The sequence below is a fragment of the Podarcis gaigeae genome (genome assembly GCF_964106915.1).
Source record: "Podarcis gaigeae genome assembly, chromosome: 7".
In the NCBI taxonomy this organism is placed as follows: Eukaryota; Metazoa; Chordata; class Lepidosauria; order Squamata; family Lacertidae; genus Podarcis; species Podarcis gaigeae.
Window position 1 is genome coordinate 76591683 of NC_139683.1, and position 25671 is coordinate 76617353.

A 25671-nucleotide genomic window follows, 5' to 3' on the forward strand; every position below is an offset into this window, starting at 1 on the left:
CGAAGTATATAATACATCACTTAAAAAATACTACACAGAGAAATCAAATGACAAACACAGAGAACTCCAATAGCAAAAAGCTAAATATAAAAGCATTTATACCATTAGGCTGATTTAATGTCAAAAATCAAGGAACGACAGGGGCGATATTCAACAAAGTCATACTTAGAGCAGGCCCAATGAAATCAATCAACTTAAAATCTCAATGGGTCTACTTCGAGTAGGACTTGGGTATCGCCCAGTAACAATGAGGTGGGAAAATAACTTCGACCTCTGAGAGGTCACCCTCAAAAAAGCATGAGAGATGTGGTACACACACAATGCTAACTATGCTAAAACAGACACGATTCATATTTGGGAAAGGATTCCTATAGCAATACTAAACAATGATAGATGTGATTTGTAGATGTGGTAGATGTGATTAAATTTTATATTGGTGGATGTGATTAATTTAAATCTGAGTATCCTAAGTCCTAGCCGAGAGTTGCCATACATCCAGATATAGCTGGGATTTGAAAATGGTGTCTGGGTGGAATTTTAGGAAATCAGTTTAAAAGCCAATGGCAGCTCATATCGGCAGTGTTAATTTTGTGGCTGTTTTCATAAAAATAAAAAAAATCATTTTAAAACTTCATTTTATTTAATGTTTTTGGAGATTTTGCAGTTCAACAACTTTTGTGCCCAGATTTTCACTTTTTGAAATATGGTGACCCTATGCTAGCCTCTATACCACCTGGGTAAACTAGGTGTCAGACAAACTTTCTGTTTTTTTAAATATGCCTAAACAGCCTCACTTAGCTATGAAGCTGAAGCCAATTGCTCTCTCAACCACCACACCATTGTTGTGAGGATAACATGTATTCCGCCTTTTGCTCTTTGAGGTAGAAGCCCAAGAGAGATAGAAAGATAATTAGTCAAAGTGGGGCATAGATTAATTTTAACAATTGAATTCAAAAGGCTGGAGAAATCAAGTCATAATCATAATGGTCTTTTCTTTTGCATTGAAAGAATTCCCTCCAACAGAGAGTTCTTCCCTTTTGCATTTCCTCCAACTCCTTGAATTAATAACAGTCATACTCGAACTCTAAAACTCCATCTAGGGAATATGAAACAGCTCACTTTTGCAGCAATTTTAACTTATGGGCCTGATGCTATCCTTCATAATTTCCAGGTGTCTTTAAGGAACCCTGACAGCCCTGGGTTTGTGAACAACAGCGCTGAAAATGTATTTACCTATAAGTGGCTGGAGTTTAATAGAGTTTAAATGGGAATATACTGTAGCCAATGGTACACTCTTTCTCTGGTCACTTAAGTTTTCCATGTGTCTATATTTAATGCACCTGCTGGCATTAACTGGTGTGAAGTATCATCTTGAATTATGTTAAGGACAGAATAAATTTTGATTTGGACCGCAAAGAAGGAAGCTTGACCATTTTCTTTAGGGAACTTTTAAAATGTTCTGAAAGAGAACTCACACCAACATTTTTAAGGAATTCCCATTTCCGAAAGCAGTAACCTGCGCTTTTAGCATAAAAGGATGCTTCTACAACATCTACTTTACCGCACGAAAGTTGACAGAGAAAATTTATCCGTTGTGACTTTTCTATCCAAAAGCAATTGTGTGAACAGGCTCAGAGGGAAAGGAAGAACGCCAAAGTATATCATAAGCACAAAGACAGTCAAAATTGGATTTAATAACATCTATTCCGCAGCTGTCTAATGCATAGCAGATTAATTCATACTGACTATAATGACATGAGCAGGAAGTAGATTAGCTAGATCCAGCTATTCAGCAACACAATAAAATTATTATCAGAAAAAATATACCACTATATTATCGAGAAATGCGACCCACCTCGCAGTAATTGAGATAATTTAACATGTCTTTAGTGTCAACTCTTCAGTCCCCATGTCAGGAAGCAGATCTGTTTCCACTCTATTTCAAAAGGGTGCTATATCAATATATATAGATAATCTTGCAAACCCAGACTGTTCCAAGCACAGTTATCATGCAAATTTGGCACGGCTCTTTCCGCAGTAGAAACAGCCGTGACATGAATCAATCCTTACCTGAGCAATGACGTCTGAAATGGAGGCACATCCAACCAGGAAACTGTATTTGTGTTTCAGAAGAATACCTGCGTGGGTCCAAGCCTGAAGAGGACAGAAGAATGGGTGAGATCCAGTTTAGCACAAACTCAGGCAATGGGTCTCCTCCTGCTTCTCCTTCCCCCTGCAACTCCTGGCTCACCCTCCAAACCTGCTCCAGAAGGTTGAGGGGCTCTCTGAAGCAGCATTTTGGACCGTATGGAGAATAAGAGAAACTGGAAATATCATTGGGCAAGGCAGGCAGGCATTTGCCTGGTCTGGACATCATGACTAGCTGAACTATGGCTTAGTTTCTGGGCTCAATTCAAAGTGCTGGCACTGACCTATAAAGCCTTACAGAGGACCTCAATATCTTAAGGACAGTCTCTCCCCATTCAAACCGACCTTGTCATCCGAGGCCCTTCTCTACGTCCCAACTCCCTGAGAGGTTCCGAGGGTGACAACATGAGAACGGGCCTTTACTGTGGTGGCTCCCCTCCTGTGAAATGCTGTCCCTGGAGAGACTTGCCTGGCACCATCATTACATATCTTTAGGGATCAGGCAAAAACATTCCTCATTACCCAGGCCTCCGGCCGTTAAATAATCTATGGCTTGATAAATTTGGGCAAAGGTTGTTATTATGATTGTTTTATTATCATGCTGTGTATTATTGTGTTGTGTATTATGTTTTTACTATTAAAGGTAAAGGGACCCCTGACCATTAGGTCCAGTCGTGGCCGACTCTGGGGTTGCGGCGCTCATCTTGCTTTATTGGCCGAGGGAGCCAGCGTACAGCTTCCAGGTCATGTGGCCAGCATGACTAAGCCGCTTCTGGCGAACCAGAGCAGCGCACGGAAACGCTGTTTAGCTTCCCGCCAGAGCGGTACCTATTTATCTACTTGCACTTTGACATGCTTTTGAACTGCTAGGTTGGCAGGAGCAGGGACTAAGCAATAGGAGCTCACCCCGTCGCGGGGATTTGAACCGCCAACCTTCTGATCGGCAAGTCCTAGGCTCAGTGGTTTAGACCACAGTGCCACCTGCGTCCCTTTAGGTTTTTACTATTATGCTGTGTAAATTAGGTTCTTAATGTTGCACACTGCCCTGGGATCTTTGGTTAAAGGGTGGCATAAAATGAAAGAAAGAAAGATGATAGATGGATGGATGGATGGATGGATGGATGGATAGCATAAGAGCTGCCAGAGGAGTTCACACCCACTTTTCTCCCTTCTGCTTTCTCCTCCCTAGTCCTTTGTTCTGCCATGCTAAACTAATAAAAGATGTCATGGGTTAGATCCCCATATTCCTGCATTGGAGGGTTGGACCAGATGAGCCATGGGGTCCCTACTAATTCTATGATTCTATGATTCTAAGATTTGGCAATCCAGACCAGGGCTCGTGCTTAAAATCTCTCCTTGCTAACCTTGGTTACAGCTTGCTTACTATGAGCGAGGAGACAGCTTAACCACAAACCCCATTTTGGACAGCAAACTAAGTTAAACCTTGGCTTGGCTTAGTAAGGCATGCCATGGCAAAACCGGTTGTGAACTCTATGCGCATAGACTTCAATGGAACTGAAACCCTGATCACAAAGGGTTTGGGCTCCTGCTCGGACTTCCACGTCTGATGTGCAGCTGGATGCTGTTCCTTTGTGGGCAAAAGCCCTTCATGCTCACAGGTGCAGTTGTTAAAAGATCACAAATATACAACGTTGCACAAAGGGGGAACATGATGACAAAGGATTGCCAACGAGGGGTTGAGATGAAAAAGTGCATGCATGCAAAGGGGAAATCTGAAACAGTTACAATAAAGATTATAAAAATAGCAGCTGGAAACAACAAAACCAGGTCAGGTGAAAAGGCTGGGAGGGAGAAATAGATGTGTTTTCACTAACTGCTTTAATCCCAAACCTGAAGTAGCTGAGATTTCAGCAGTCGTTTGCATTTGGAGCTTTTGAATTTGCTTTTTCCTCTCTGAGGAATAAACTACTGTATCACTTTTAAAAAAAATATATAAGGTATCTTTTAAAAGAAACATTAAGTATCTTGCTAACCACTCACACCTAATAACCACTTGCCAAAGAAGTGACAGAAAATGTATTTATTTTTCTAAAATATTTAGAAATGAAATTGAGACTGCATTGGCAGAGGCACAGTTCAGATATCACACTAAACCATAGTTTAAAATGTGCTGATCGTGCTGCTCAAAAGTTCCTCCCCTGCTCCTAACCGCTGCCATGCCACAGACTAAACAAGCCACAGTCTGGCTTGTTGTGCCATCCAAACCCGAGCTCATGGCTTGCTTCCTGCAAACAAATCATGAGCGGTAAACCAAGGACAAATTTTGACTACTGTTCATGGTTTGCCTGGAGAGAAACAAACCACAAGCCTGGGTTTGAAAGACACAGTGAGCCAGACTCCAGCTCGTTTTGTCTGTGGGTAAGGAGCACCAGGAGAACCTTTGAGCGGCGTGCAACCAGTGTTAGAAACTCAGATCTATAAGCTAGGCGCCAAAGGCTCATTAAACCAGGGTCACAGTCGCCAAAACGGAACGCCTAGATGCCATTTGGGGGCCAGACAGCTTGAAAGTCGTATTTTTCCATATTAATTCTTGGTTCCTGAAGTTCATTCCGATTGTGCAGATAAAATATAGCAGATAGAATTCTACAGGGTTGGCACCCCAGGCACATTCACTTGGTCTTAAGTGGCCAATAGCCAGGTGCAAAATGCGCCTGGGACATTTTGTGTGTGTGTGTGTGTGTGTAATAAGTTTTGATGGATGTAACAATGGACGTGAGTGGCGCTGTGGGTAAAACCTCAGCGCCTAGGACTTGCTGATCGCATGGTCAGCGGTTCGAATCCCCGCGGCGGGGTGCGCTCCCGTCGTTCGGTCCCAGCGCCTGCCCACCTAGCAGTTCGAAAGCACCCCCGGGTGCAAGTAGATAAATAGGGACCGCTTACCAGCGGGAAGGTAAACAGCGTTTCCGTGTGCTGTGCTGGCTCGCCAGATGCAGCTTGTCATGCTGGCCATGTGACCCGGAAGTGTATGCGGACAGTGCTGGCTCTCGGCCTCTAGAGTGAGATGAGTGCACAACCCTAGAGTCTGTCAAGACTGGCCCATATGGGCAGGGGTACCTTTACCTTTTAACAATGGATTACTGAATGGTTTAGTTGCTTTAAAATATGTAGGGATGTATGGTATGCAAAATGAACCACGGAAGGAGAAGAAGGGGTGTGTGTGTGTGTGTGTGTGTGTGTGTGTGTGTGTGTGTGTATTCTAATTACATTTCAAAATATTCATTTAAACAACCTTAAATCAATTACATCCCTGCATATTTTACATCAACTAAACCATTCAGTAATCTATTGTTACATCCATCAAAACGTATTTACAGTGTTGAATTGATCTTAATACTACCAGCATTTTTAAATAAACACAATTTTCAGTAAACATTTTCCAATCTTCTTTAAATGTACTTTCTTCTTGTTCTCTTATTCTATATGTTAAATCTGCAAGTTGAGCGTATTCCATCAGTTGCCATTTTTTCTTTGGTTGGGACCTCGCTCATTTTCCATTTTGGGGTTAACAAAACACGGGTCACAGTAGCAGCATGCATAAATAAATATTTTTTGACACCTGGGAATTTCCCTCTGAATTATCCCCAACAAAAAGGACTCTGCTTTTTGGGGAAAGGAACTTTTAAAACATTTTTTTCAATTCATTAATTATCATTTCCCAATATTCTTTTACCCTTTTACAAGCCCACCACATATGATAAAACATACCCTCAGCCTCATTACACGCCCCTGGGACATTTTGAACGCATGCTGCTTGTTTACATTAAACCAGAATTTGTTTTAAACTATGGTTTAATGTGATGTGCAAACCAGGCGTCTAGAAACCGTGAAACCTATGAATCAGATGTCAGCAAAGTGCTTGTATGGATCCACTACTAGGACAAAACAGGGAACAAGCTAAGGGAAGGGCTGGCAGCCATTGTGCCACTCCGAGTGAGAATAGTAAACTAAATTGTAGACTCACCATGGCATCCATGAACGGGAAGGCTGCCAGATACAAGAAGGCCTTGCGTGTTTTGCTTCCCACTGATTCATCCACATGGTGCAACTTGTTAATTATGTAGTACCCCAAATCACTGTATGCTGCAAAAATAAATATAATCATTTTTTAAAAAAACAAAAAAAACCACGTACCTAAGGCACCCAGGTCTGTTTTGGGTGGTTGAGGATAAAGAGGGAGAAAGGAGGAGCAGGGACTAATACCATCATCTTGATGAGCTGCCGTCATAAGCCAATTCAACGGTGATTCTAGCAGGTGTACTTAAACCAACTTGCTTTAAATCACATCAGCTTCTTCTAGACTAAGGCTAAAAACCTAACCCCACTTACCCGAGAGTAACCCCCACTAAATTCAACAGGGTTTAACAGTGCAATCCTTACAATATCGACTCAGAAGTAAGGCAGCCTCCTGTGGCAGAATGGGTCCATGTGTCTGGCTGTTAACCAGGTTGGAGCCCATCCAGGGACAGCTGTGAGGAGGATTCCTGCATTGCAAGGGGTTGGGCTAGAAGACCCTCCGGGTCCCTTCCAACCCCACAATTCTATGATTCTGTATCATAACCTAGCAAAATTAAATGAGGTCACATTAATGCTTTTGTTATACTTTACATTTCCCAACCCATTTCAGCCTCTCTTAATCTAGTGTTCTCCCCCCCCCCTCTCACACACACATATATTAGAAACCTTGCTTGCTTCAGTCTGTACAAAAAACCATCACTCTTTCTCCACCCTCAGCTCCCAAATCTGGCCTCCCATCTAGCTCCAGGGTAATTAAAATCACCAAACTAGGATTAAAATGTACCTAACAAGCAGTAAGAGGGACACGGGTGGCGCTGTGGGTTAAACCACAGAACCTAGGGCTTGCCGATCAGAAGGTCGGCGGTTCGAATCCCCGCGATGGGGGGATTCCCGTTGCTCGGTCCTAGCTCCTGCCCACGTAGCAATTTGAAAGCACGTCAAGTGCAAGTAGATAAATAGGTACAGCTCCGGCGGGAAGGTAAAGGGCGTTTCTGTGCGCTGCTCTAGTTCGCCAGAAGCGGCTTAGTCATGCTGGCCCCATGACCCGGAAGCTGTAAGCCGGCTCCCTTGGCCAATAAAGTGAAATGAGCGCCGCAACCCCAGAGTCAGTTACGACTGGGCCTAATGGTCAGCGGTCCCTTGACCTTTACCTAACAAGCAATAATCTGCAGGTCAATGTATTTTTCAATATGCTGCTATGCACTGGGAAATTTTAGAAGTATTTAATGGATACCAAAGCTCACATAAGCCCTGCACTATAATGTAGAAAAGTTACCATAATATACTGTACACATTTTTAAAACACACACACACCTTTTCCTAGGAAACACTGGCAACTGCTGACAAGCACCATGAAGGAGGATAAATTGTGACTCAATCGGTGAGTCAGAAACCATTACCTAGGGTTGTTATTTTGTTACTAGCACCCATGAATGTCTTCTAGGTGACTGTTTGCCAAGTTCCATCACAAACCCGTCCTACTCCTCTGGTGTTTTCCATGGATTGCCCTGGGGCCAGCTCTTTCACTTTGTGCTATGAGGGAGACAGAGGCTGTCCCTTCTTGAATCCACTGGCATGCCTAGAGGACTTGGGGAAGTTAGGCAGCAGGAACTTTCTCTCGTTTTTTGTGTGTGTTTTTTTGCCAGAATTTGCAAGCACAGCACGCAAAAGTGAGCAAATTACTCATTTCGTGCTACGGGAGCGACAAGACGAATTGCACATCCCGGCAAAAATGAGAAACAGCTCGCTCAGTCCTTCCCCAAATCCTCTGGAACTCGGGGGAGGGAAGGAATCGCTTACTTAAGTTGTGCACTTAAAAAAGAACCTCCAAAGTTGCAAAAACGATTATCCCGGCTTCCAAAATCCTTCAAATCCTACTGCACGTGAGAGGCTGACAGCTCCTCTAAATTTCTTTATATATGCCGAAAGACTTTTGGGAGCGAGCAATCAAATATAATGGTTGCCTAATACAGCCAACTAAAATCTATGGACGCCTGACCATTGCAATGTAAAATCATTAGCTGTGAATACTCCCTCTGAAGTATTTGAAAATAGCAGCTTTATGAGAGCAAACTTCATCTGTGAGCAGGGACATTCTTATTTGTGGTATCCAAACAACAAATGGTTTGTGCAATTGGCTGCGAAAACCTCTTTTCCTTTTAGTATCTCAGACCACAGTGCGAAGTTGAGGCTCTCACTAAAGGATCAATTTTGGAGTGACAAAATCAGAAGAGTACAAAAATATGGACTGGATGCTTCTGAGAAAATAGAGTGTAAAGTCCAAGTGGAGAGATCTACATGGTCTGAATAACCAACACACCTGGAGGAGGGGGACACACCTGGGTTTACTTTGTTACACCAGGTCAAAATCCTTCATTCTAAAACTGTCTCAGTTGTGGGTCCAATTCACACATTACTGCAGCATTATGGGTGTTGCTGGTATTTTCACCATTGTTTAATTATCACACTATTCCCATTCAACATCTATCATCAAATCTAAGCAAAAGTCTTGGAAGTTTGTCAAGATTCATTTTGTTCGTAAAACGCATTGGGAGCTGGAAGAAAAAGAGGTCCCAGCCTGAGACTTGGAGGATTACATTTAATACCATTACATCATCAAAAGAAAGTCTTCCTTGAATAGGCTATTATTATTTACTTTCAAAGACGTTATCAGGTAACTGAACATTGGCCAAATATACTGCCAGATTTCAAGTGATTCTGGAGAGAGCCTGCATTTTCTAGCCACGCTGTAAATAAACAGATGAAAACCTCTAAAATTGAAAGCTAGCACATCACGGCTGCTCACAGCCTCAGGGCTTCAATAGCTAATGGTTCTTGAACTCATCTAATTTGAGGAAATATATTGTGTCCAGAGGCATGTTAGTGCCTCATTAAACTCACTGTAACTCTTGTAACTTTAAGGCTGCAATGCAACACCCACGTGCCTGGGAGTAAGTCCCACTGAACTCAGTAGGATTTACTTGCACTGTAAGGTACATTAATGCAAGACAGTGCCTACTGCTTTTCCCTGAGTTAAAGGTAAAGGTAAAGGTACCCCTGCCCGTACGGGCCAGTCTTGACAGACTCTGGGGTTGTGCGCCCATCTCACTCAAGAGGCCAGGGGCCAGAGCTGTCCAGAGACACTTCCGGGTCACGTGGCCAGCGTGACATCGCTGCTCTGGCAAGCCAGAGCTGCACACGGAAACGCCGTTTACCTTCCCGCTAGAAAGCGGTCCCTATTTATCTACTTGCACCCGGAGGTGCTTTCGAACTGCTAGGTTGGCAGGCGCTGGGACCGAGCAGCGGGAGCGCACCCCGCCGCAGGGATTCGAACTGCCGACCTTTCGATCGGCAAGTCCTAGGCGCTGAGGCTTTAACCTACTTAGCACCAATAATGCACTCTACTTTGCCACGCAGGGCCTTACATTTGAGAACGCTATCATTATGCAAAGACAAGGCTTACAGCGAGGGGAAAGTATTAGTATACTCATTTTAATCATAAGTTAAGTGGCTTGCATCATTCCGAAAAGAGGATAAAGACAGAGAATCCCATTGTGCACAACTTCATCTAGCCTGCAGTGAATTTATTTGTTTTAAACATTTCCATCCCACCTATTTTCTCTGAAGACAGCTAACAAGAAGTAACAAAAACAGAACATAATCCCTTAAAAGCCCCAATATATATTCAAATTAAGAGGCTAACAATATTCAACCTGTTCCAACAGACGCCGGCAGCACAAAAACAGCAAAGCATAGCTTTTATAACCAATGAAAATGACATAACTACCGTATTTTTCGCTCCATAAGGCGCACATGACCATAAGGTGCACCTACTTTTGGGGGTGGGATTAAAAAAAATGCTGTTCTTGGGGGCTTTTGCGGGAGGTGGGGGAAGTGAGAGAGCCTCACTCTGTCCCTTCCCTCACCTTCCGCAAAAGCCAGGGATAGCCGCGCGAAGCCTCCGCAGGGCAGCGGGATGAAGGCTCTCCGTTGCCCTGCGGAGGCTTTGCGGGATACCCCAGAGCTGCTCAGGAGCTTGTCAGGGCTGGCGGGGGAAGCCCGGGTTCTCCCCCCCCCCAGCCCCAGGGACCACACATTTGCCCCATAACACGCACAGACATTTCCCCTTAGATTTTAAGAGGGAAAAAGTGCGGTCTTATGGAGCGAAAAATACGATAAGCAAAGGCCTTTTTTAAAAGGCTAGGTCTGCAGAATCAGGGTTGTAAATTGAACCGGGAGCCTTCACAGGTAAGGAGGTTCATTGCTTAAAGCCATTCACCCTCAGACTTGTGGGGGACTCTTACCTAGGTAAAAATGATGTAGTGGCCGGGAACGAGCTCCCGCACATTTGTATGAATCACAAGCACTTAAGAACAGCTGGGCTGCACCAGGCCAGTGGCCCATTCGAATCCAGCATCTTGTTCTTACAGCATCCAACCAGATGCCACGGAAATCCTTTGTGCCAGTGGTGGGTGGGAACAGGTGCAAATGTGGTCAGGGCAGATATAAAAGTGGAAAGAGCGTTGCACAGGAGGCTACATTGCAGATCCGCAAAAAACAGAGGTTTCGAGAAACACACACACCAACAAGACACATTCCCCTGTAGCAAGGCTACCCTGGGGAATGTGGAACAGGTTTGGTGAGGGTTATGGTCTGGATGTAGGTGGGGAGCGCATGTCCTAGGGAAGACCCACAGAGAGGGGGTTGGAGGGCAGGAATCAATCCCTAAACATAGGGTTCCCCACTCCTAGTCGAGGCAGAGAAGTCTACCCACAAAACCTCTCCCCGGTTCCTTCAAGAAATATGCACATAAGCAGACCAGGTTTTAGGATGTAGAGGAGAAATGGATTAACCAGTCGTATAAGCAAAAAATAGTATTGTTCCCTCAGCAAATGGAATGAAGGCTTACCTATTAAGGTGTGAAACACAGCGGCCACAGCACCAGCTACAACCATACACAACACTGCTTTGGTTCTGTCTCTCTTGCTGTTGACAAAAACCAGCCCCACGTTCTTGAAGTCGCTCATTGGGCCCGTGAAGAACTTCATGAGGGAGTAGGCCAAGCCATAGCTGGCCAGCATCTCCACAGCATCTTCCTTAACAGCTGCGATACCTCTGTTCAAGGCCTGAAGGGAAAGCAAAGCAAACGAGATACAAAGGTTTAAGATGTGCCAAGCCAACTCCAGACAACAGAACGTGATAGTCAAATTATTCTCTATCTTGTTAGAAAATCACGAACAGACTGCAACAAATGACATACAATACAGTAACTGCGATAAAGAGCTCTGTTGATGGGGGTTTGTTGAAAGAGGGATGTCTTCAGCAGGCTGACCGAGAAGATGACAGAAAAAGTGGGAGGGTGTTCCATAGGACGGGGGCCACCACACTAAAAGCCTGGTTTCAAAATGGTTCAAAACAGATCTCCAGACAGGATGGTATCTGTGAGATCCCCTCTCCTGTGCAACACAGTGATTGGTTGACTATATAGGGGATGAGATGATATTTTAAGATATCTTGGTCCCAAGCTGTATAAGGCTTCATTCACCAATTCCATTGCCTTGAACCTAGCTGAGTAACTGATAGACAGCCGGGGCAATTCTTTCAGTGTGGGTGTAACTGGTGGTGCTATTCTGCTCTGCTGAGCAACTGATTCCCAAATTTTCATCTAGCTACAGCTTCTGGGATAGCCACAGGGGAGTCCCACACAGAGTGGGCTTTAGCTGTTGACATATGTAGATTGCACTTTTGAAGGGATGTACATTCCCATGTGGCACTACTAAGATTTGACTAAAGCTAAATTAGGACCCAGGAGGGACGTGGGTGGCGCTGTGGATAAAACCTCAGCGCCTAGGACTTGCCGATCGCATGGTCGGCGGTTCAAATCCCCGCGGCGGGGTGAGCTCCCATCATTCGGTCCCAGCTTCTGCCCACCTAGCAGTTCGAAAGCACCCTTAAGTGCAAGTAGATAAATAGGTACCGCTTTATAGCGGGAAGGTAAACGGCGTTTCCGTGTGCAGCTCTGGTGCCGGTTCACCAGAGCAGCTTCGTCACACTGGCCACGTGACCCGGAAGTGTCTGCGGACAGCACTGGCTCCCGGCCTCTAGAGTGAGATGAGCGCACAACCCTAGAGTCAAGACTGGCCCGTACGGGCAGGGGTACCTTTACTTTACTTTAAATTAGGACCCAAACATCTGCGGCAAAACTCAAATGCCCAGAACCTTTTATTTGTTTGTTCCCCTTAACCATGCTTTGAACATTTTCCTGCTCAACAAAATTGATGAGGATTAATATAAAGCAGGTACACTGCATCTGTGCTGTGTATCGATTTCTACCTTGTGCTAATCTCCCCCACATTTTAACTAATTGCTTTAATTGTTCAAATACATTAAACTTTGACTTCACCTCCAAAGGCACATTCCTCCATTGTCTCCTAAGTCATGTTTTATTCTATTTTGTAAACGTAAAGCAAGGATATAAAATAAATGATCATTTAATCATTCGACCACTAATGAATGGATACTATGAGTTTTTCTTCCCAAGTAAGAAGTATTTAGGCTGTAAACCTATTTTCACTTGCTTGCAAGTCCCGCTGAACTCAAGGGGGCTTATTTCTGAGCCGTTATGTATAGGGTTTCCTGCCAACCCAGCAGTTCGAAAGCACATCAAAGTGCAAGTAGATAAATAGGTACCACTCCGGTGGGAAGATAACGGCGTTTCCGTATGCTGCTCTGGTTCGCCAGAAGCGGCTTAATCATGCTGGCCACATGCCCCAGAAGCTCTCTGTGGAGAAACGCTGGCTCCCTCGGCTTATAGAGCGAGATGAGCGCGCAACCCCAGAGTCAGTCACGACTGGACCTAATGGTCAGGGGTCCCTTTACCTTTATGTATAGGGTTGCACCGTGACAGCACTTTTTCTGCTCTGTGTCCTAACATTCCTCTTGACATTTCCTAACAAAGCTGTGTATCTTTGTATGCTCACTTTACCGGGACATGTATTCCCATCCTGTCGGCAATTTGATTCCATGTCAAAGCATACACACAGAGAAAAGGGATTTTATCACCAACAGGATGGCAGCCTGACAGTGTATCCGAGATAGTTGGATCCTTTCAGTTTCCAATTGCCTAAATAGAACAATGATTTAAGAAGTCTACAGCGGAGAGCATCTCAGGAAAATTACCATCTAATAACTATGTTTTTGCCAACAGCCACAGGAGCAGTGTCACCGTACAGAGAAGGAGAAAACCCATGATGTAATGGAAGAAAGAAGCAAGCACAATTTGGCGGTGACTGTACAAAGGAGAACTCCAGCAGAGACAGCGCTTCTTTCACCTCTGGCTGCCCTAATTTTCCCAAAAAAGTTAGCCTGCAAGCTCAAGGCATGCAGCAACTTCCAAGAAGGCAGGGAGAATGTCAGAGTATCTTTTCTACTAGGAAACACTAAAAAGTACCGTATTTTTCCATGTATAAGACGAGGGGTTTTTTTACCCCAAAAGGAGGTTATAAATTTTGGGGGTGTCTTATACACGAGTAGTGCCACGGTGGGACGGGCGAATGGTTTTAGCAACAAGCCGGAGAGTGTCAGTGGCGATTGGGCAGGTGATTGGTGGCTGCGGCAAGGGCTGCTGTCTATTGGCTGCCGTTGCGGCAATTGGGCAAGCGAGCAAGACGCTAAGTTGCCTTGTTGACGCAAGCAGTTGTGTGTGGCGGTTCACTGGGTGAGTGATTTTTGCCACCACCACCCCCAAGCGCAACAACTCTGGGCAATCACCCCCCAAAAGAGCTTAACCTGTCTTGGCAATCTCCCCCCATTTTCTAAATTTAGAGTCCCTAAAAAATAGGGGGCGTGTTACACACAGAAAAATACAGTACTTACAGAAAAGGTACGGCAGGTAGGGCGATATGACTGAGGTTCAGTAAATTACAGGTGGTGGGTACAATTTTTTCTCTTTCCCCTTCCCCTGAGAGGTACACATTTAAACAGACTGGCTCGGGTATAGACAAATCTATCTATTTTGAGTGTGGGTCCATTTTATTCATAAATGTGCTCTATCCAAGTGTCTGTATTAATCCGTGGGCATTTTTTTCCCTCCAAAAGAATTCCAACCTAAATTCTTATTTAAATACATATTTTATCTCCATGTATGCATTTCAAAAAGCATCTAAAATATGCTTTTTGTTACTTTTCTGAGCCGACAACTGTATTACCAAATTTGGAGAAACATAAACCCTGAAGGGTAATTATGTTCTGATGAGTCTGGGAGGTGTATCAAGTCAATTTGCAAGTGAAGTCATATTCCTTGAGCGTCCATGGACAGGTGATAGGAGTTGAGTCACTCTGCAAAAAAAACTAACTTATGGAATTCACTGCTACAGCAGGTGTCAATGGGCCACTAGCATAAATGGATTTAAAAATGGTTGCTAGCCACGTCGGCTAAACAGAACCCTGTTCAGAGGCAGCATATAAGCCTTGCTTATAAGCTCCCCAGAATTATCTGTGCGACTACAGGGAATCAATGTACTGCTCTAGATGAATCCTTGGTCTGGTCTGCCAGAGCTCTTCTTTTGCTAAGAACTCATAGTGAGAGAACGTCTCACTCCAGTTGTTCCACTAAGAAGGAATAGCTGACGGGTTGAATCACTGGAGAGCTGGCACTGTAAAAACAATGACATCATGCCAAGGGTGGCATCCCCATGGATGACCACCACAAAAAAGAGGGGGAGGAAAGGGGTGGAAAGCTCTTCTGTGAAGGTTGGTTGTGGAGCTTAATTACTCCCTCCAGACAAACCAAATGTTTTGACTAATTGGCTCAGCCTTTCCCTTTTTTAAGGCCAAAGAAGAAGAGCTAATAAATCCGGGTCCTCAAACGTTCACTGCTATGCTTTCAGGCTATAAAAATCAGTGGCAGTATGAGAAACTCAAATATGTAAGCTAGGCGCCAAATGGCTCCTTAAAACATGGTTACAGCCGCCAAAATGGAATGTCTAGTTGCTATTTTGCGGCAAGATGGCTCTAAAGTTTATTTTTCAAATGATGGACTGACTGTGATTGATTCTCAGTTAAACATCTGGCTAGTTCAGAGGACAACCTTGAGCTAGGTTAAGAGCTTTGAGAAGTTAAAGAAGAAAGGTTTGGCCTGTTTTTACCTCTTTTTCTTAATGGGAATATGGACCATTCATAATGCAGAGATAGCCTTCACAACTGTTCAGTGCTCCTGCTCAGGCTGCATGGAAAAAGCATTTGGGTTCCTGAAATTCATTCTGATTGTGTCACAAGTGGCTGATAGTCAGGTGCTAAATGAGCCTGGCACCTGGCTAATTTCGAACACTGATTTGGTGCTCCCCAAATTTTTGATACCTGGGTAGGTATCTAAGTAACTCTTAGAAGCCACATGTACACTCAAAAATACACATACAATGGACGCTCGGGTTGCGAACGTGATCCGTGAAGGAGGCACGTTTGCAATCCGCAGCGTTTGCAACTCTCAGCGCCACATCTGCGCACACGTGGGCCGCGATTCAGCGCATGCACAAAGCGCGATTTAGTGCTTCTGCGCATGTGCGAGCGCCGAAACCCGGAAGTAACCCGTTCCGGTACTTCCAGGTTTGGCACAGTCCGTAACCCGAAAACGCAGAACCTGAAGCGTCTGTAACCCGAGGTATGACTGTACAAGCAGAACCCTCACAAAAAAATACACAGTTAATGCGCTTTGTAGCTTCAGAATACCCTGGTCGAATGTTGCTTCTGGCATCCCACTTTCCTCTTTTCTGTATTCAGTCAGTTTTCAGAGTAGGACCATGGTTTAATCAGGGCCAAGATCAGAACAAGCAGGACTAGTTAGATGCTGCTTAAAACCTGCCCCACCTCCGGAAGCCCGGAAGTACTAAAGCAATTGGATGCAATGAAACGAATGACAGCAATAAAAGAAAATTCAACCCTGAGCAACCACTGTGGGTCAAAGTGACTTCTATGCTGTCGCCCAGACTGCACAGCAAACAGTACATTCTCAACACCTTGGGCAAATATAAGTTGTCTTCAAAAATACACCAAAAAAGAAAAGAGGCTCATGAAATGACAGAGAGACAATGGCAGAAGCAAAGAAGCAAAACCAAGAGTTTGGGTACACATGAGCACACATACAGATGTTGTTGTTGTTTAGTCGTGTCTGACTCTTCGTGACCCCATGGACCAGAGCATGCCAGGCACTTCTGTCTTCCACTGCCTCCCGCAGTTCGGTCAAACTCATGTTTGTAGCTTCGAGAACACTATCCAACCATCTCGTCCTCTGTCGTCCCCTTCTCCTTCTGCCCTCCATCTTTCCCAACATCAGGGTCTTTTCCAGGGAGTCTTCTCTTCTCATGAGGTGGCCAAAGTATTGGAGGCTCAGCTTCAGGATCTGTCCTTCCTGTGAGCACTCAGGGCTGATTTCCTTAAGAATGGAGAGGTTTGTTCTTCTTTCAGTCCATGGGACTCTCAAGAGTCTCCTCCAGCACCATAATTCAATTCTTCGGCGATCAGCCTTCTTTATGGTCCAGCTTTCACTTCTATACATCACTACTGGGAAAACCACAGCTTTAACTATACGGACCTTTGTTGGCAAGGTGACGTCTCTACTTTTTAAGATGCTGTCTAGGTTTGTCATTGCTTTTCTCCCAAGAAGCAGGCGTCTTTTAATTTTGTGGCTGCTGTCACCATCTGCAGTGATCATGGAGCCCAAGAAAGTAAAATCTCTCACTGCCTCCATTTCTTCCCCTTCTATTTGCCAGGAGGTGATGGGGCCAGTGGCCATGATCTTCTTTTTTTTGATGTTGAGCTTCAGACCATATTTTGCAACACATACAGATACACATCTCCAAAAGGTCTCTGATGATGGAAGGATCTGGTCAAATTGCTTTTCTTACCTATCTTACCCTCCCAACAACCCTGTAAGGCAGGTTAGTCTGTGAAAGAGCAAGCTGCACATTGTCATCCAGTTTGAGACTCCAACCCCTACACCACACAAACTCTTAGGAGCAAATTTGCCCATAATTCACAACCTCGCCGATTAAAATTAGCCCCACAGTTTAGTTCATCTATTAAATAAAAAGATAATAATAAAGCAATGCTTACTTTCCCCCACCCTACTTTTCACTTCTTAGTTTTTCTATACACTGTCACGAAAAACAAGTGTCAGTACCCAGAATGAGTTTTGCAAAATAATTCAATGACACAGGTTAAAGAAACTGAACAGTTATTGTCTGGGAAGAGTGCCCAGCCAGCCAACCAGCCAGCAGGAGAATACTTGTGTGCCAGGAAGAATTTATGTGACAAACATCTTCCTCCGCGATTGCCCAAAATAAAATATTATCCCAATGCAATGAGTAAGTTTGAAGAACATCCTTTGATCCAAAGCATAATAAAATGGAAGAGGGCTTATTTATGACAAGTCAAGTTTTCTGTAGCAAAAAAGTTGAAGAGCCTTAATCCAGCATGATGGAGAACCAGAAATGTTTACCCTTTCCAGGAAGACCCGAGGAGATGCAGTAGAGCAGGGGGTCAGCAACCTTTTTCAGCAGAGGGCCGGTCCACTGTCCCTCAGACCTTGTGGGGAGCTGGACTATATTTTGTTGTTTTTATATATATATATATATATATATATGCTTTCGTAGATTTTCACGGGTACAGGAATGCAGGTTTTGGTGTCCTCAGGTGTCTTCCCGTGTAAAAGTTGGGGTGTCTAGGCGACGTTTCGACGAGGTCTCACTCGTCATCTTCAGGCTGGTGCTTTCGGCTTCTTGACGAGTGAGACCTCGTCGAAACGTCGCCTAGACACCCCAACTTTTACATGGGAAGACACCCGAGGACACCAAAACCTGCATATATATATATATATATATATATATATATATATATATATATATATATTATTAGATTTTAGGAATAAAATATTTAGAAAAATACAGAAAAAACAAAAATACAAAAACACAAAATACAAAAATACAAACATTAAAGCATGAAAAAGAAAGAGATAAAACTAAAAAGGCACATACAAGAAAAAAGTAAGAAAAGAAAAAACAAAAATCCCTCTTTTTTAATTTCACATTTTTGGTTAACTTATTTTCCTGACTTCCTCACATCTCCCTTTTTTGTATCCCTTTTAAAATTTATTTCAGCAAATTAATTAAATTTAATTATTTAGTTTATCTATTTATCTGTTATAAGTCCGATCTTAACCTTGTTACTAGAACCCCTTCAATTCCAATCAATACCATCAACATTCAAAAATTTTACAGTGCTTCTGTAATTAAATTTTAAATTTCCTCCAATCTTCTTCCACCAACTCTTTTCGGATTCTGCCAGTCATCTCCGCCAGTTCCATATAGTCCATGGCTGGACTATATTTTGAAGGAAAAAATGAACGAATTCCTATGCCCCACAAATAGCCCAGAGATGTATTTTAAATAAAAGCACACATTCTGCTCATGTAAAAACACCAGGCAGGCCCCACAAATAACCCAGAGATGCATTTTAAATAAAAGGACACATTCTACTCATGTAAAAACACGCTGATTCCCAGACCATCCGCAGGCTGGATTGAGAAGGCGATTGGGCCGGATCTGGCCCCTAGGCCTTAGGTTGCCTACTCCTGCTGTAGAGCAACCCTGCCTAATATGGTACCATCTAGAGCAGTGGTTCTCAACCTGTGGGTCCCCAGATGTTGTTGGACTACAACTCCCATCATCCCTGAGCTCTGGCCTTGCTAGCTAGGGGTGATGGGAGTTGTAGTTCAACAACGTCTGGGGACCCACAGGTTGAGAAAGGCTGCTCTAGAGGTTGTTGGACCCCGTCAACTCCAGAAAACATGGGCAAAGATGATAGGAGTTGTAGTCCAACAACACCCGGATAGCACCAAGTTTGGGGAAGGGTGCTGCAGAAGAACTGTCTACATTTTCCTTAAGATTCAGTGCTCTGGGGGCATCATGTTGCCCTGGTGCGTGTATAAGAAGCTACCTTACATTAGGTCTGATAATTTATCCAGTATTGCATACTCTGATTGGCAATGGCTCACCATAGTCTCAGCCAGTGGCCTTCAGTGTCATCTGCTACCTGACCCTTCTTAACCGGAGATGTCAGCGATTGAATCTGGGACCTTCTGCATGCACAAGCCCTGAATTGTGGTCCTTCACTACAGAAGATATCCCTGCATGGTGTAAGCGTTGGTTACAGATGGATCACAAGGCCGATATTGGTGCAGAAGTTTTTAACAGCTTCTACTGCACCTGCATTGGAATTGGGGTTGCTGCACTGGTGTGTTGACTCCACTATTCGGACGCAGGTGGTGCTTTGGTCTAAACCACTGAGCCTCTTGGGCTTAGCTATCAGAAGGTTGGCGGTTCGAATCCCCGTGACGGGGTGAGCTCCCGCTTCTCTGTCCCAGCTCCTGCCAATCTAGCAGTTCAAAAACTCGCCTGTGCAAGTAGATAAATAGGCACTGCTGTGACAGGAAGGTAAACGGCATTTCCGTGCGCTCTGGTTTCCATCACGGTGTCCATTGTGCCAGAAGCAGTTTAGTCATGTTGGCCGCATGACCCGGAAAGCTCTCTGTGGACAAATGCCGGCTCACTCGGCCTGAAAGTGAGATGAGACCACAACCCCATAGTTACCTTTGACTGGACTTAGCCGTCCAGGGGTCCTTTACCTTTTACTTGACTCCACTCAAATGTGGCCTTTCAGGAGACACAGTCTGACCAAAACACCGCAATCCTTTGTGAAATGTCTATGAACTAACTTTGTCAAAGATGCTACCAGGCTACCTTATACAACAGCAACTCAAAGTAGGAGTTAAACTTTGGATCATTATCATTGTGGGGTGAATTGTTCCAGCTAACAAAACCATCACTAGTTGATTAATGAACTCCCAAGAAAGAATATAAGAATCATTCTGTGGGTCCAGGCAAAAGCCCAATCTAGTTCAGCATCTTTTGGTATCATTGATAATCTTCTCACTGTTCCTAGGGTCTCTTGAACCTCCTTCATGGTCCCAGGTAGGTCTAGTCCACAGCTGGCGAAATACGCTCTCTCACATGTCCTAACTTATTGGGAAATAAGCTCCCTCAAATGTCCTAAATTATTAGGAAATAAAACAATTCCCATGGAATGAATTTCCCTTGTGAAAAGAGGGTGCACAATGTTAATGGTTATTTAACTAAAAATCCTAGAACATGTTTACAAGCTCTGAAATTCTTTGCTAGTCTATCGTGATGCCACCTCGTACTTTTCAGACTATTTTTAATCACCCACAATCACTTTTCTGTATACTTTTTCTAGCAGACGTCTCAAGTTTATTAAACCTCCAGACTATTGCTGAACTTTAGAAACCTTTTTCCAACCAAGTACATACACCCACGGACTAGGCTGTGGTTTTTATGAAAGAGCAATAATATTATAAATAAAGTCTCAAATGGAGACAACAGGTGCCTTACAGCTGAACTGGAAGCTTAATGACAACAACCAGGATAGTTAACCAGAAGAAGCCCAGGGAGTAGAACAACAAACTACATTGTGTGGGTGTCTATGTTCCTTCCTCCATTGTAAACTATTCCACCAACACCCAAGACCAAAGCTGCCCAGATGTCTTCTGTGGACAACTGGAGAGGAGAAATCAAGTGACAGATCAGGATGGATGCCACGATTTGTAGAAATCAGATGCAATAGTTCATCTTATTGAATAATCAGTAATAAAATTAATATACAGAGCACGTCTCTTGTGTAACAAAAGATTCTTATTGCGCAAACTGCTGGAAAGGGGTCATTGTGCTTGGGAACAGATCAGCCCTGTACAACTCATCTCCCGCCAAGCTAAACAGAGCCCACCAGCTATGTATGGCAGTGTTTTTCAAAGTGGTGGGCTACAGACTGGTACCAGTTGGCTACCAGACCGTGGCAACTCCTCCACAACCTAGCTTGGCTGGTACACTTCAGGGACCAAATATGGTACTGTTCCCTTGCACATGGTAGGGGGGAAATTGCTGGTTCGCCACATCAGATAGTTTGACTAGCACTGGTGTATGACACCCCAGTAGATGAACCCACTGTTTTCGATGCCTACTTAGGGTTGCCATATGAACTCTTTTTCCAGGACTCATCCTCTTTTTCATGGGTATTTAAATGAGTGTTGTCATAGCAATCCATAATTAAAAGTAGAAGTTGGCAAATGTGTCCTCTTTTTTGCTCTTCAGAATATGACAACCCTATCTAGAACTACAAAAACGATAGGAGTGCCAAATTCCACGCCACAGGGTTGGTAGATACTGTGCATAATAACTTTCTACAGAACATTTCCCTCAATAGGTTCAGTTTCCTGTTGTCAAAAGCAAACATGATATTGATCTTTGCCTCTTTGAGAAGAAGCTCTTCCCCTTTTCTCTCCTTCAAAGCAAACACTCTCTCTTTTTTTAATCTAAAAGGAAGGACTGGTGAAAAGTTGGCTCAGACATACAATTCTATCTTCACAAAATATATGGACAGACACCACGTGTAATATTTATTATGGGTAAAGGTAAGGTAAAGGGACCCCTGACCATTAGGTCCAGTCGTAACCAACTCTGGGGTTGCGGCACTCATCTCGCATTATTGGCCGAGGGAGCAGACGTACAGCTTCCAGGTCATGTGGCCAGCATGACCAAGCCGCTTCTGTTGAACCAGAGGAGCACACGGAAACACGTTTACCTTCCCGCCAGAGCGGTCCCTATTTATCTACTTGCACTTTGACGTGCTTTCAAACTGCTAGGTTGGCAGGAGTTGGGTAGAGTTCCTTAAATAGGAATGATCCATTAAAAGCAATACATTGGGAGTCATAACCCCCATGTACAAAAGGTATTCAGACTAATCAGTTACCAGAGGACTATATCTTCCAACTCTCAGCTAACCTTGTTCTAAATCTTTATAACTGGATATACCGATGCGATCATCTGACATGGCTGCAAGAGCAATTAGCCAATCTCCTTAACTGGCTCAGCCAGTCTTGCTCTAGCAATATTATTATAACTGCTCTGAGAGAATGATTTTCCTCCACTTCTGACTCACTAGCAATGCTCCGGTGTTTTCCCTGAGACACTTCTGTGGCGTTTGATTTTTGTTTAGCTAGTGTAGGAAAAAGCAGAAAAGCAGCAGTTCGTCCACTACTGGTTGTACAAAGAAGTTTTGTTAAGAGTGAGAGACTGTGGAGCCGCAAGATTAGTTCATGTCTTAATATTTGTGAGCGAGGGATTGGAGGTCGCATATTCCCCAGCTCATCGTTTCCAAGTGCTCAAAGCATCAACTGCATCAAAACAGAGACAATAAATTATCCTTTCAGGTTTTTTTGTTTTGCTTTCCCCTCTGCTTCTAAGCTTTCACCATATATATATATATACATATACATATACATATACATATACATATACATATATATATATATATATATATATATATATATATATAATCATCACATCAGGCTGAAAAACACAGGGGTTTTTTAAGAGGGCAAGAGGTTGCACAAAAATGTATCTGTGGATGGGCAATTTATAGGCGAATCGAGAAAAGACCACTGACTGCCGACCAAGTATGAGTTATCCTGCAAAAAGTCCCATGTTCAGTTCCTGGCATCTCCAGATAGTCACCTGCCTGAAATCTTGGGAGAGGTACTGCCTGTCAGTGTAGATCAGCCTTCTCCAACCTGATGTTTTCCTAATGTTCTGGAGAACAATTCCTTATAGTCTGAGCCAAAAGGGCCAACAGTCTGGAATGGTCAGAGTTGTGCTCCAAAACATCTGGAAGACAGCAGGTTGGGGAAAGCTGGTGTAGGCATCATTGGCCTAGGTCAGGGATGTCCAACAGTAGATTGCGATCTACCGGCAGATCCCTGGCTGATCTGGTAGATCGCGGGATCCTTACCGTGTACAAAAAATTACAGGGAAAAAGGTCAACAACTGGGCAATCTACCCACCCCACGCACGCTCCTCCTCCCTCCAATGACAATGGGTAGATCACTGCCAGTTATTTAATACTGGGAGTAGATCACAGTCTCTTGGGCGTTGGACATGCCTGGTCTAGGTCAGTGGTTCTCCAAGAGCGCGGCGCACGAGGATGGCAAGTGTGGCTGGAAGATTCAAGCGCAATCAAAGAAACATCTAAACATTTCAGCGTGGTACAAGCAACTCCGAATTTCTGTGGGGGTTGCGTTCCAGGCCATTGTGTGCATCTCGCCCCACCACACCACCCCCTTTTCCAGCCGTCAAGCGTGTGAAATGCCCGTGTTTTATTCCATCGGTTCATGCACTAAGAACGAGGTGCCATGAAAAAGAAGCACTGCTTGATTGCTGGGTAACTGCCGTAAAACTGCTGTTTGAGGAAATGTGAGGAAAACAGGGAAAATGACAGCAATAAATTTGTGTGCTTGTTTTATCTATGGAACTGTCCATGCAAAGGCCTTGCATTCTTGAGCTAAGAAGGAAGACCAGGGGAAAGAGAGACAAGGAAGAGAGTATTTTAAGGGGTGCTCAGACTTGCAAGCGCTACACCTGGTTTCTCTTAAGACACAATATTTATCATTGCATAGCTCTATGTAAGCAGCTGTACGCTCTCCATGGTGTGAAGAACCTTCAATAAGAGATATGATTACTGTTGCCCAGCAGATGATTCATAGTAGTTTCCCTGCAAGGTTGTGGTCTTGAATATATGGAAGGACAAGTGGGGAGGGGGGAATAGGCAGTACCAGTTGTATTCCACGTGGTTTTGTGCTGCAGGATTTGCTTCCAATCACACAAGGTGGGGCACCCGATTTTGCCAATGCCCTATTTAATGTAGCCCCCCCATGCCAGCTCTAGAAGGTTCCCCAAACGCCAGAAGCAGCTTTCAGACAAGTTGTGCTGGGCAGTGTGAATCAACAAAAATGGGTGTCTTGCCTTGTGCAACCGGAAGTGTTTCCTGCTAGTGCAAAGACACTATTGGATAAAGCCAAAGGTGTGTTTGCGTGCTCTCTGTTGCAAATTTCTATCCCAAAATTGCATTTACCATAATGCACAATCTAAGACTGCTCACTAACAAACGGAAACAAGCCAAACTCATCTGGAAATCTAAGCACAAGGCAAAATGGTTTTCCTGACAATATATATTTGCTAGGATGATGAAACCGGAGTTTGCAGTCTACCTGTCTAATCCTTCTCGGCAATCTAATTCCATAAATCAAACAGGAAATTAAGCCTCTCTATGCAGCACTCAGTGTAAATATTTCATTCATTCATGAGGGGTACAGGTTGACCTGAACTATCTATGCCACATGGCTAAAGGATGTTGCATGACTGGTTTAATAAGCAAACGTCTAGCAAGTAGCACAATAATTGCGTCCGATAGCTGACACTGAAATGTCAGCTTTTTAGCTTCTGAATTGTATGTTCTATGCACCAATTTAGTACACTGTCCCTGTGAGTTCTTTATTCAAACTCTCACACACTTTTAGCAGAAATGCATGATTAAAACTATACAGTGGTACCTCGGGTTACATACGCTTCAGGTTACAGACTCCGCTAACTCAGAAATATTACCTTGGGTTAAGAACTTTACTTCAGGATGAGAACAGAAATTGTGCTCTGGCAGCGCGGCGACAGCGGGAGGCCCCATTAGCTAAAGTGGTGCTTCAGGTTAAGAACAGTTTCAGGTTAAGAACAGACCTCCAGAACAAATTAAGTTCTTAACCCGAGGTACCACTGTACTGTAACAAATCTTCAAACATCCAGAGATACTGCCCTGCAAGATTTTCTTTTAGACCATAAATCAAAACTAAGAGGAAATCATTAAACTAAGCATTTACGGAGTCTAAAGAACACATTGATGGAACAGACTGTAGTTATGAATAATGGTTTCTATTTCTGCCAAGAGAATGCGCAGAGAGCACTACTGTTAAATGACAACTAATATTTTAAATATTAGTTTCATTCAAATCCTGTCCCTCTAGTAATAAACTCAGATTGCAATCTTCACCACATTTACCTGAAAGAAGGCCCTACAAAGCATAGTAGGACTTACTTCAGAGTAGGGATGGAGGGGAAATTAAATCCAAGTTGCATTTAAAGCCGTCAGCTATCAAATACTTTTTGAAACAATATGAGAACTGAAGAATAGCCATCGTTCAAAATTTGCACATATCCAAATTTTGCACTCCAGTTCTCCAACCAATTTCTAAAAATGCATATTTTAGGAGAAAACATGCACTGAAAGTAACATACAAAATGCATTACATCAGCAAAAAAAATTGTGTACGTTAGTCAAAACCACAGACAAAAAATGTGTTTAGTAGGAGAAAAATCAAACAAATGCTGGAGAATTTTCATGAGGATCTTTTTAAAAAAATAAATCGCAAATTGCTGCAGAAAGGCATCGAACTGAATTTAACACTGGAAAAAAGAGAGACTGAGATAACTGAAACTGACAGATCCTTCCATCCCTACTTAATACAGGCATGGTACTGGG

The 25671-nt window shown here is 43.7% G+C and overlaps 1 protein-coding gene across 2 annotated transcripts in view; it reads right to left on the reverse strand.

The window, feature by feature from the left end:
* Window positions 1-25671, reverse strand: part of ANKH (ANKH inorganic pyrophosphate transport regulator) — a 134647-nt gene that overhangs the window by 35065 nt on the left and 73911 nt on the right. For both annotated transcript variants that reach the window (XM_083747330.1, XM_083747331.1), the window contains exons 2-4: window positions 11093-11309; window positions 6131-6249; window positions 2071-2154 (exon numbers count right to left, since the gene is read on the reverse strand). In XM_083747330.1, the coding sequence (XP_083603456.1) occupies window positions 2071-2154; window positions 6131-6249; window positions 11093-11309 (420 nt within the window). The remainder of the gene's footprint in view (window positions 1-2070; window positions 2155-6130; window positions 6250-11092; window positions 11310-25671) is intronic.